General features: G+C 35.8%; 1 protein-coding gene across 1 annotated transcript in view; it reads left to right on the top strand.

Annotated features, from left to right (window-relative positions):
* Positions 1 to 13,594, top strand: part of PLXDC2 (plexin domain containing 2) — a 257,174-nt gene that overhangs the window by 128,301 nt on the left and 115,279 nt on the right. Inside the window, exons 3-4 of the mRNA XM_027720564.2 lie at positions 7,050 to 7,196; positions 11,872 to 11,941. Coding sequence (XP_027576365.1) covers positions 7,050 to 7,196; positions 11,872 to 11,941 — 217 coding nt within the window. The remainder of the gene's footprint in view (positions 1 to 7,049; positions 7,197 to 11,871; positions 11,942 to 13,594) is intronic.

Genomic DNA, 13,594 nt, shown 5'->3' with positions numbered 1-13,594 from the left:
AAATATACTGTTGGTTATATTCCACACAGGAGGTGGATCTTTAGAAGACTGAAATACTAAATCTGTAAAAGCTAACTTGACAAAAACATAGTTATTTATGGCATTATCTGGAGTCATGACCCCCCAAGAATGGGCCTGGTAACAGACATGGCATTATAACCACTGATGCTCTGTAGTCTAGACCTAGCAGATAATATTTATGTTTATAAACAGTAATTTTCACAGTTCCAGTTTTATGAACACTTTAGTCATTTATACAGATCTAAAAATGAGAATATAAACTCTAAAACCTGTGTCATAATTACACCAAAATCAAATTCTGCTAGGTGTTTTAATGGACATTGCATTGAAATGGTTCCTATTATTTTCCTATAGTGGAGAGAGTGCTACAGAGCAGTTAATAAAGGCTTATTTTACGAATGTCATTTATCAGACTCCTGCTCTAGCAAATCAGGAACAAAACTGCATAATAAATATTTCCCTACTGTAATTGGTTTTTGAGTGACTTGGCAATTTGGCTTTTTTCCTCTCTTAAGTAAGGCATTGCAGAGATTTTTGCTCTTTTGAAGCTTGTCTCATATGACAAGACAATCCAAGGGGCTTTATGAGACTTCTGTAATGACCCCTAAATAGGCTGACAGTATTATAGCAGTCCCCAAGAGAGAAGCTTCTTTTCAAAAGGGGCTGAATATCATGGAAAAGTCAGTGGCTCCACATTGACTTTTCACAAAGCCGGAAAGACTAAATGGCTTTTTGGATTAATAACAGTTTTATGGCATCCTTCTCTTGCAGACTGTCTGTCAATGTGTGTGACTCTCCATTATAGGTGCTGTCAGGAGCTCAGAAAAGTGCAGTTTAAAAACCCGGGAACTTAAGATGTTGTAGAGCTGTGTAAAGCCTTGTGTCTACATAGGGGAGAGAGCTGTGAGCTAAATGCCTTTGTTTCATCCCAGCTGATGACATCATTTAATGTTTACAATAACCTACAGATGTAAATCTGTCTGATCCTGGGCAATGTTGCTTCATACTGGCCCTAGTGACAATCTGAGTTTGAGGACTTCTACACACACACAGTAGCTTTCAAGACTCCGCAGAGCACTTGTGTAGTCTCTTCTTGGAGAATATAATGTAAGATGAAGTTCTTGACCCTAGTGCACTCAGACACAGAATTTCCTCTTCTATTAGATTCGGTTCCCCTCATTCATTAGTCGTTGCATTAGCTGTTCAAAATGGATTTTGCTAGGGCTTGTGTAATCAACAGTGATGGTCTCAGGCTGTCTTCAGGTTCTGCTGATTGTTGATGTGAAGCAGGTATGCTATGCCCGTATTTGTATATATATTCCCTTAGTTTTTTTCCACTTCAGATATTAAAAAAAAAACAACCCCCCCCCAAACAAACAAACAAAAAAAACCCAAACAAAACCAAAACCAAAACAAAACAAAACAAAAAAAAAAACACATGAAAAACAACAAAAGGAATCTATCATAGGTTTGTCTCTGTGCCCCTATACATGTCCTCTGTAAGACTTTGATGTTGTAGTCTACATATATCTTATCTGCTGAAATTAGAGCTTTCACATTTTGACAGACCAGTTCAAATCAAGAACTCCTTAGGGTTCTTAGATTATTAGGTCCTATAAAACTGTAAAATTGCAACATAGGATTGCTATGTTATGATTGTAATTATGGTACTCCCTGTTAAAATGAGTTATATGACAGCAGCATACAAAGTGTCTCTTTCCCCATTTTCTCTGGTCTTAATCTTCCCACTAGGACCTCATCTCAGGAGAGGTGATCTTATCTTGTATTGTCTCATCTCCTGTGCTAATGACTGTTAGATTAGGGGTATTCTCCATGTGTCCTTAACACCTGCTCCTGTCTCAGTCAGTCCCTGCCTAAGGAAAATGTAAATAAATGAGGAAAAATGAGTTGCAACACCATACACACATGCTTCCCCTGCCCAGGTAATGCAGAGTATGAACGTGCATTTCTCTTGCCCCTTCTTGGTGCCCAAAAACGTGCTATTGGGAAGAGGCTTTCCATCAGCTCCAATGCACAGCTGTCTCAAGTCCTACACAAGCTATCATCTCTGTTCTCCCCCTTGTGCTGCTTTTGGCTGGTGGGGACTAATAATATTCAGAAATATAAAAGCAATTTTCTAGCAAAAGTCTGAAACAATTCAGAAGTCAATTTTAGCTGTATGATAGGCACAGATACTGTAAGAGAATAGCAAACATTACATGAGACTGGGTAAGAGTGCAAATAGTTTTGGGGAAGCTGTTTTTGCTGTATGTCTGCAAAATGGATCACCAGAGCTGCCTTATTCCTTAGGGAAATAATTTTAATTGCTAGTTTGTTTCCTTCCTCTAAATATCCAAAGAAGTATTATTATCTTTGGTTTCTTGCTGAAAAATTGTCTGTTTAAAAAATATAGAATTGCCTGTTTTGTCCTTTCAATGTTTCCATTTTAGTCTACAAATGCACCTTTTAGAAAGCATAATTCTCTGATTACTTTCATACACTATTAATCAAGAAATGCTTAAAGATGACTTTCTGAACTTAGTAATAGGTGATCAATTTTCTCAGAATTAATATTTAGGAAAAATATTAGCAACAATTTCAGTTAATTTAAAAATAGTCCTTGTCTGTGAGTTTGGCAATATTTGGGCAATTTTTTAATGTATTTTGTTAACAATCAGATATCACACCTTCCTTTTAAAGTGATAAAATTAAGCATGTCCTTGAGGGCTTCATATTTTTTTCATTGTGCTGTTATCTCAACTGAAGTTTGGAAGTGCAATTTCAATAAATAGTATATTTAAAGGGACAGCAGTTATCAAATGCAGTCTCATTGTTTTCTATTGCACCTAGCAATAACTCACAACACTTGACCACAAATATCTGAAGATGAGGAGCCTCGGATGGGATGATTGATTTTTGATTGGTAATGTCATAAACAGTCTTCCAGTACTGGGAGAAGACAGCCAAGACTTAATCTACTGGAATGTAACTGCCATCTGTTTGGCTGATCTATAATGATTTACTCTGTGAATGCCTTACTCTCTTCCTTCAACTACAGAGACAGTAAGAGGTTTTTCTACAACATACTATTGGGCAATAGCAGAGCTCATTCCTGGGTGTACCAGCTGCTTTTTCTCTGGTTGAAGTTATCAGCTTTCTTCAGTTATTGCCTTAAAGAGAGAGAGCTCAGCAGCTGGCAGAGCTTCTTGTTCAGTAATGTCTGTGGTTTGGATCAAATTGAATCCAGTATTTAGAAGTAAAATATTCATGCAGTTGGATTCAACAAAGGCTCTTATTCCTAAAACCTTGTTTGATAATATCCTCCATCTCCTAGAGATTTATAGTACCTTTTCATTTGTCTTAAAGAAAAAATATGTCAGGAAGAGAATTAAACCTAAAAAGTCCAATGTTTACATATGTGATTACATCACTGAATCGTGGTGTCTTACTTCATTGAGAGGGAACTTTATTGTTTCATGTCTGTTTCAGTACTACTTTCATAGACATCTTTGGCCAGAATCCCAGTTAATAATCTGAAATAATTTCAGAGGTATAATGTAGTTGTTACTTTTAAATATCACATATAATTACTTTATGTTATCTTGATTGTGACAGATCACCCTAATCTGTTAAGGGACAGCAGTTATTGAAGAAATGGTGTTTGGACTGTATTTGGGAGTGTCCATATAAGTAACATATGGAATGGATGTTCAGTATTTGAATTGGATTTGAATTTGACAAATACTGAACACCAAGAATTTAAAAAAGGCTTAAACTTCAGTTGTGCTGAGCTTTTACAAGTAGTACATGCATTCAGCTTTCCTGAGAAAATTCAATTGTATTTGGAGAAATATGGGAATATAGGCAAGATGTCATCAGAAAATATCCCTTGTGAAAACTGTAAGAAATTAATCTTCTTTACAATATACAGTAAGATGGCAACTCAGCATCAAGGATGGCCTCAGGTTAAAAATAACTTCCTTCCCCAAAAGACAATTGTTATGAGAGAGGTTCTAATAAATATTCCTTTTATACTCACAGAGGTTACTGACAGTAATCCTCACAGCTGGTGAAAAAAATGTCTGGAAAAATCCTTTGCTTTAATGCTGTACTGTTCAGTAGAATAAAGGTGCTATGTACTTCATACATATGCAGTATTTGCACAGAACTGTACAACTAGAGAAGCAGTGGGAGATAACACTCATATCCATACCTGAAAAACAAAGGAAAAAGAAAAACTTTCTTGAAGTATTAATGTGTATGTTCTCTACTTGCTGTGAATGATCTTCCTTTCAGTAATGTGCTTCTACATCATTAAAAGACACTGAAAAGTTTGTTTCTCTTCATAAGTGCATTTATATAGAATTCTAGCTACCAGCAGAACTCTACATCTGTACCATATAACTATTAAAATTATTTTCTTAATTCAGTAGTTTACATGCAAATTCATTATAATTTTTGAAGCATTTTTGCATCTTCTTACGCATGTAGTACCTGTAGGGGATGGAATGCGTTATAAGCAGGGACAATGAACCAAACCATATAAACAGGTCTGACAGAATGAAAACTCGTAGGTATCTAATGATACCAATAAAATCATATTTATGAAAGACTCCAAGAATTCTATTTCCATAGTAATACAATTTAGAAACCATGAAGGCAGTAACTTGGAACACAAGCTTGGATCCTAACTTTACTGAGGGCTCCTGAGCTGCTCAGATTAACTTCAGTAGTTAGCTGCATGAACCTTTTTGTAGTCAGATTGTAAATTTTTACAGATGGGATTAAGAAAAATTAGGATGTGAGAGAGAAATAATTAATAGTATTTTCATAAAATACCTCTGCATGAAGGTATGAAGCTTTTTCGGAGTAAGAGGAATTCTGTCTTCCTTCTAATATCCAAGTAGAAGTGAATTTGTTTCCTTCCAGAAGTATCTAAGGTTATTTAACTTGAATTAAAATACTAAATGAGACTTCATTTTTTATACAGAAAGTTTGGTAGACATGAGTAAGTCCTCACACTGACAAAATATTGAGCTGAAGGCTATAATAAAAGTTTTTGATTTACAAAATGTATGATGAATCTTCTTTGAGCATGGATCAAGATACCATTTAAAGCATTTGTATAGAGCTACACACTAGGCTCAGCACTAGAGCCTTCCAGTTGTGGAGGTGGAGGCTTAGATACTAATAGTTAACTGGAGTAGCATTATTAGTTATGAAAAACTGGAAAAATTTAAAAATTTTGCGGAGTTTTGACTATGGTTTAAATATTGCATGTTTATCTGAAACAAACTATTTTAGTAATTATTTCTTCTTTATCTTTGGAACCCTTTCCTTGAGCCTCAAATGCAATTTTTATTTTCTATGGAAATTTTGTCAGAATGATAAATTAAACAGGGAAAATATATATTTGTTTTCAAAACCTTTTAATTTACTGTACCTCCTTTATACATGACAGTAATAACCGTTTCTGTTGACCATTAAAGGAGGAAAGAATTTCTAAGCTGGCTGGCTTTTGTCATCTTCCTGACAGTATAGTTTTAATTATGTTTACTTGTGTGACTTACCTAGAGCTGCTGAAGTTGTTAGAAGTTGCTTCAAAGGTGTCACTGAGATTTACTGGGTACATAAAGTACATCCTGGCATAGAAAGTACAGCAGATGATACAGAAAGTGTCAAGGAGAAAGTAACCTGATTATATCTGCAACAGCTAAAGTAAAATGCATCAGTAATGATGTTAATGTAGGGTGAAATCCAGCTGAAACAGAATTTATGGTCAATATATTTTAAACTAGGACCTTAATAGTTTCATCTAGAATATAAGTTCTTATCAAGTATGTCTTCAGCTCAGGATCACGTCACCAGGAATAGGTTGTGTATGTTCTGGGGAGTGGGCTGTGGGGAGGGAGTGTCAGGTCTGCATGGCAGCATGGTCTGATGAGACAGTAGTCCTGTGCTGCTGGCTGGGAATAAGAGGTACTGCAGGAGAGGAACTTCTCCATCACCAGGGTAATTCTAAATTCTAAGTCCACCTCTTCCATTTTTGAGAGTACTGTTTATTTTCTAAGTTTACTCTTATTTTAAAACACTATAATTGAGGCCTTGTTTAATTTGCTTTATCTCAAAGGAGGTGGAAGCAAGGAAGGAACTGACACTAGCATGTACTACTTTTGTAGTATTACTTCAAGCTTTTCAACAGAAAGCTGGCAGTGTTGTTGGTTTAAATATTTTATGGTTACAACAGCTTGGATGTGTAAAGGAAGACTGGAAATCTGAGATTTGTTTCATTGCTCATTTCAGACCACACACTTTTTTTTTTCCCCTTTCTCTGTTTTAGACAGGAAAGTACAGGCCTTCACAGCTACTGACCTTGACAGAAATTTGCTGTGACATGAGCATAACAGCAACTTCTGTAATTTTAAAGACCATGATAATTAGGAAACTTTCTTCCACAAATATATATGTCTTTGTCTCTGAATGGCAAATCTACAGTAAAGCAAACTTTTGGAGATTTAAAATAAAATAGCATTGTAAGCCTATAGCTGTCAGAAATTTTTTTGGATATTCTTATAAAGGATAGTCTAGTGAATTATGTTCAGAAATGTTGAAAACCACATTGTTTTTAAGGTGTTAACTGTGAATACTGCTCGTTGCTTTGTTAGAGCGTGTCCATTATTAAGGAACTTAACTGGCCATCTTGCCTCAAAAGCCATCAAACATTTTGCCATAGATTTCACTGATGTGATTACAGGAAGTATATGATTGGGATTTGGGTATAGTGAACATTTTCGTCATAATATAAGATGATTGGATGAGGTAACTGCCTTGTCAACTGCTAGTGGTTAGAAGCAGAATGTGTTTTTGCAACACATTTGCAATTTGTACATTTTTTCCTTTATTACTGAGTTGCAGTGTACATGTTGCTGCTGCTCCCAGAAGCGACAGGACTCAGTATTTCAAGGGAGAGTTTTACGTAAAACTAATGTGCATCTTCCATATCAATCTGTGTTTTTTCCCCCTTTCAGGAAGATACAGATCATAATTATTATACTTCAAGGACGTATGGCCCATATGATTCTACCAGCCGGGATTTGTGGGTCAATATAGACCAGATGGAGAAGGACAAAGTAAAGATTCATGGGATCCTTTCCAATACGCATCGTCAAGCTGCAGTAAGTTATCATAGCATTTTCTTCTTTGACTAACATTGATGTTTTCACCAGTGACCCACAGAGTAGTATTACTAAGTATGATGACTACTGTTCACAGAGCTATATCTTTGAATCTTAGTTAAGCTGTGAAAGTCTTTACAGTGTTGCTATCAAGTGATTCCAAGTTGTGTTTTTGAATATGCTATAAAAGTCCTTTAGAGATACCTTTACAGATAGATTTAAAATTTTTCTCGGTTCAGGAGGATCACAAGCTATCAAACAGTAAACTACTTGTGTTCCTGAAGTAGAAGGGAATTTTACCACTGAGTTCAATAACAACAGAACTGGGTTCAGGATGAAGTTGAAGTTTAAATCTCCCATGGAATGTATCTGTGTTTTCGCTTCTATTTTGCATGAGGTGTCACACTTACTTTTCCTTTTGGGACAACTGAAAAAAAAGTCACGAGAATGTCTTATAGTAATAGAAGTGATGTGATCACAGTTTTAGATTATTGACAAATAAATATCACAGAACATAAACAACAATCATATTTAACTTATTGTAATCATGCTGCCTGGTAAAATTGATATGAAAATAACAGGCTTACAAACTTGGAAGTGAAATAGAATACTGTATGATTTACAAATTGTATTCTCAGTTCTCACCTGTGGATCGAAGTTGCATACATAGAAGAGCCAATATCAGTACAAATTAAATACAGAAAATTACAACTCAGAATTGTGGTTCATGAGGATCTCGTTTCATCCATTTACCAACTTAGCTCCAACAAAAAGTCCTTGGGTTTTGCCAGTTTAAAACAAATTCTAGTGGACACCTTAATTAAAAGTCGTACTGTTTTTAAAGATGCAAATGAGCTTAACAGTTTTAAAGCTGAGAGAAAACCCAAGTTTAATTCATCTTTTCTCTGAGTTTATTTGTTTGCTCCCTGTCACAAGACAGGTGACTGGCTCAGAGAAATGCAAGAGGTGGCTGGAAGAAATACTGTGATATTTAACTCAGAATACAAAAAGCAGAATGACATGATAAATCCAGTGCATGTGACTGACAAAGAGTCCAATTCAAAAAATATATTCCTCATAGTCAAAAAGACTGTAAGGAGCCAGAGATAATGCAAAAACAGAGGGTTCAGGCAGTTATATGTCTTTGGGGTAGATTTAATAAAACATTGTATAAGCTATTTTCTTAAAAGAATTTGATTCTAATGAGAAAAAAACCTCAGGGCACCTAAAAGTGAAAATCTTTATTGTCTGCCTTGCCAGCTTCATGTGGGTTCCTGGTGCTCTGTGTTGAGGGAGAGAATGGAAATATACCAAAAAAAAAAAGGTATTAAAATATTTATAAATACATATAAAAGGTATAACATCTTTCCCTATTAAAAGTAATTTGTGACAGTGAGATCTAAACATTAGTGAAATTCCTTTGAGAAACTTTAACCTGTGTTTAAGTGTTAGTGAAGACGACACCCTTCCACATCTTTGTTGTAAGCAATTTTGTTTCCAGTTGGATTCTGAAATTATACACCTAAAAAATGTCAATTCCAAGGCGGACATTTTAATGAAGTTATTAAACTGAGGTTTAGAATGAGGCAATTTCTTTTTCTTGGTGTGGGATCAGTGTGGAGGAGCATTCAGCATGGTTTAGAACTCTGATATCCATCTCTTTTCATACTTACCCAAATATCTTGGACTGTGAACTTAAGTGCCTGTAGCCATGTCTACATACATTTTTAAAGACCTCTTTTTCAGAGGTTTATGTCCTTCCTGAATGATGAAAAAGTATCAGTGAGTCATCCCATCAGGTTTTATATTTCATTTATACATCTATAATTGATTTCTTCTATGCATCTGAGCAAACAACATTCATATGTATTACACAATGAAGTTATTTAACAGAGATGTGCTCTCTATAACTGTACAACTCTAGAGTCATATATTCTGAAATGATCATACATAACTGAGCAGCAATCTCTTCCTTTCCCTTCCATAGAGATAAACTTTGTCATTATTCTTTTTAAAGGCCATTTTGAACATCATTTGTGACTCAGTGATTTACACGCTGATAATTTCTAAACATTATTCTCCAATTTGACAGTAGAATCAGGAGTTAAATTATTATATGTTAAGAATCAGTGAATTCATTTAACAATGTCGGGGATTCTTTGAATGGTAAAACTTTTACGCTTAATTTGTGTGTTTTCCTTCAGTTTGAAATATATAACCCTAAGATTTCCCAGAAGCTGTCAGGTGGTTTTGCTTTTACAGGAAAAGTAATAAAGAGAAGATCCATGAGGTGATTCGATTGTACAAATGGCATAGAAATTGGTTACAGAAAGTAACACACATATATTAATGGAACAATTAAAATGTCTAACACTACAGGATTTACATCACTAATAGTAAGGATTGTTTCTTAACATATGACCACCATATTCTTAACCATAAAATAAAATTTTAGGAGTGGCTTGGATATTCAGTGTGTTTAGATATCTAGTAGCTGATCACTCAAACACTGAACTAGATACAGGATACCTCATAGTTGAGAACTCAATTCCCTTTTCTCACAGTCCATTTGATCATTAAGTATGAAGAAAACATTTTTATTTCAGCGGGTTAAAAATTCTGATTTCTTTTCTGAAAAAAAATACTTTCTAGCAGCAAAAGTGAAAGCACACTTTTAGTGACTTCTTATTACAGTATTATGCTAAACTGTCTACATTAAACATTTTTACATTGTCAGAATTTAAGGCATCCTTTTTAGATTTAAGTCAGTGGGAGACCTGTATCTGGCTTGAGTGGGCAAATAATCAAGTTTTTATTGTAAAAATCTTTATATTAATGTTTATATTACAGCAGTTGAGAAGATTGCTAAGGGGTCAGTTTTGATTTGAAGCAGTTTCATGGTTACTGTGTATTCAGCAAGCTAATGCTACTAGGTAAAATGGAGGGTAGCAGACAAAGGAAAGAGGGATGGTTTGGTCAGCGAATTGGTAGTTTTAACAGAGTTCTTGGAAATTATGTTTGGTAGAGCAAGGACAATTTAAATGGACTGCATACACAGACATAGCATACACTTCAGCAGTGAAAACTTTAGGACATGGTGAAAGAACATTTGTTTAAGTTAATTCATTAGTTGTCTTTTGCATATGCCATTTTGATTAGAAATGTTCAGTGGCACATCCATATTTATGTATATACAGAAAAGGTCATTAGAACCCACTCAGTCCAATTAACACAATGCAAATGGATTTTGCATTTTAATTAAAAACAAACAAAAATGTGCTAATAAATCCTGTCTAAATTCTGTCTTCCACTTAAGTGGAACGTAAATCTAATTTAAAGTTACTGTAAATCTTCAGCTGCTAATTTCATGCTAAATAAGTCTTTAAACATTTCTGGTGGATGTAAGCATAATTCTTTCTGAGAGAAGAAGTACTCAGATATAATCTGAACATAATAAACCCAGGACAGAAATAATGGTAGGGAAAATAAAAACAAAAAGTGATTTCCTTTTTCCTTTTTTCCCCCTCTTTTTTAAAATGTATGAGCTGTTGTGCATACTTAAGTGGAGACATCGAAGGATTGAGGGACAGTCACCAACAACCCACCTTCACACTGAGTTTTTACTATAATAATTCCTCCTAAATAAGAAATAATGGGCTTCATGCCTGTTTTCTATCTGGGATTTGGACCATTATGGAAGTGATGTGTTTTTCATGGAATATTATATTTAAACTATGGAAAGACCTTACTGGGATTTCAGCATTCCTTTGTACCATAACTCCTGATTTATTCAGAGTTTAACCAGATAGCACATGAGGTGATAAGATCAACCACAATATTTAGCGAGCTTTGGGAAAGTAGTGAATAGGTAGAAAAGGAGAAAACCATAGGTAGAGAGGAAAAATGAGTTTGAATTTGAATGATGCTTTATAGCAAGCTTAGTTGAGAAAAGTCTGTTCCCCGAATTACAGTTCCCTGCTATGAATTCACCTTATAGAGGGTAGTCATCTGTAGGCTTATACAAACAATTTTTTTTAATTTTTATTTTGCAGTAAGTACCTTATGTAGAGTTTGTTGTTGCTTCTGTTGAATATTTCTTTGTACATCGTTTTGTTTCCTAGTTGACAGTATAGAAAAGTTTAGGAACTGGTGTCATATGGGATTAGTGGAGAAATTGCCTTCCAGTGACCAGCCTTCATTAGATAAGCACCCAGGTAGCTGCAGGATGTCAGGGTGAGCACTTGAATCTGAAGGCACATGTGATGGAGGAGCAAATGATCAGCAGCCAGGGTAGGAGGCATCCTGTAAAATGTAGGTATGGCTAAGGCTTTAGATATTGATGACTCCTCTTAAGAAAGAGGTTAAAGCAACTTTTTTTAAGGAAAAACTCTATAAATCTTTATTAATTTTATTCTTATGAATGAGTTACAATGTCTATTAATGTATTTTATTTTCTGAAGTCTTTAATTATGAAGATCTACTGCTTTCAGGTGTTCAAGTGCTACACAGAATTGTTTCCAGTAGCTATTACCAGTTCCAAATTCAAAAAGAATAGCAAGGCTTCAGTGAAAAATAAAAAGCAATGAAACAGATATTTGAAGTGGAGGACTGTTCCATCTTGTTTCCTCTTACCTTTCTGCTCAATAATGATTTTATTTTCTGATGTTCCTTTCAGAGAGTGAATCTGTCCTTTGATTTTCCATTTTATGGTCATTTTCTACGTGAAATTACTGTGGCAACTGGGGGTAAGTGGCTTTCTAACAATTTACTTTGAGTAATATGGGAAGAGTTTCTTGCAGCTTTTTAAAATACTGTTTTTTCCCCTGTATATGTCAAGAGATAAAATGCAGCTTTTATTTAGGAAATCTTCCTGTCCACAAAAAAGAAAGTCACAAAATATCAATATGATGAAAAACCTCCAGGTGTTCAAGATGAACTGTTATAAACCCATCTCACTGTAAGACTTTATAATATTATAAAAATAATTTAACAGACTTTTCTGTTAAATATTTCCCCAGAAATCTTGTGTGTATGTGTGTGTAGTAGTTACACTTGTGGAGAAAGTGCTGGAGCCAAATCAAGGAGGCAGACTTAGGATTTGCCTGTACGAGGGCAGAGGATTTACTATCCAAAGATAAGTGAGACTAGAAGTACGCAATTTGTCACCTGTGAGGCACACTCATTGCAGTGCATTGTCTTGGTGTGGTAAGGCACCTGAAAATGTACCACGGTGTTCCTCTTCTGTGGTGTAAGACAGGAGGTGTGGCACAGCTCAACCTCCTAGTCTTGCAGCTCTGGGCACTACTGCTGACTTGGGGTTAGGATTCTCCCTCCCACTGCTGCTGGCTGCTACTTACACCAGTCCCCTGCACTAGGAACAGTCACTGACTCCTTCTGTTCCCCTCCCTCTCCACCTCCTTGAAAAACAAAGATGAGACCAGAGGATAATGAGATGACATGGAAGGCAACAAATGATAAAAAGAAGGAGTAATGGTGAAAAAATGAAAACAGGGAGGTGAAAGACGGCATGACAGAGAGCACACCCACAGCATCCTCTGGTCCTTGAACAGGTCCAGCAAGTTCAGGGACTCTGGCTGGTGGTGCTCTGCCTAGAGGTGTGACAGGACAAGCAAGCAGAAATAGGAGCCACTATCATCAGGAGCAATCCTACACTGCCACAGTCAAGGCTTCTTCTCATGCTATGGGTGACCAGCTGGCCAAGATCAGGGGATGTCCATGTCCCACCACAGTCCTAAACGCAGAAGTTATGACTAAAAGATTAGCAAAGAATTGCAACCAGTGTCTCAACAAGAGTAGGAACTAGAATAGAGGTTTCTGTCATGCTGCCCATCAGGATTTCCATTTTGCTACCAAAGCAAAAGAATGCAAGAGATGGACAGAGGTGAATAAATGCTGATATTAAATGGTTGATTTGCAGAAGAATGATAAAAAAGGATGCAGAGTTATGGGATTACTTCAGTATCAGGGTTTTCTCTTCTTGATCAGCAGATGTTTTGATGCTGATTTTGATCAGAAAAACCATGAACCACTGATTTTGAGACTTGCCTGATTTCCATTCTGCTTTGCTTTTAGTTTCATTTTGGTGCTTGATTGTCAGTGCATAGTTCTGTATTCTGTATTAGAGGAGTCGCATTTGACGGGGTGCCAAAATCAAGTGCGTGATCTGTGCAGCATGAAAGAATGGGGTAGGATGGATCCTGCACAGTTGAAACAGCAGCAGTGGAGACATTGTTCATTCTCTAAATGTCCCCTTATTCCTACTGCTGTACTTTGTTCTTTAAAACTTTACAAAGTTCATTCTTCCTTCAAGTAATTGTTTTTGTGTGGTCACTGTTGGGCCTTCCCTTTTAATGGAAGTCGTGAATTTTTGCCACTTT

The sequence above is a fragment of the Pipra filicauda genome, unplaced genomic scaffold (genome assembly GCF_003945595.2).
Source record: "Pipra filicauda isolate LSUMZ 115617 unplaced genomic scaffold, ASM394559v2 scaffold65_size3143899_pilon, whole genome shotgun sequence".
NCBI classification, from domain to species: domain Eukaryota; kingdom Metazoa; phylum Chordata; class Aves; order Passeriformes; family Pipridae; genus Pipra; species Pipra filicauda.
The sequence above is the reverse complement of the archived record's forward strand: the minus strand, read 5'-3'. Positions and strand labels throughout refer to the sequence as shown.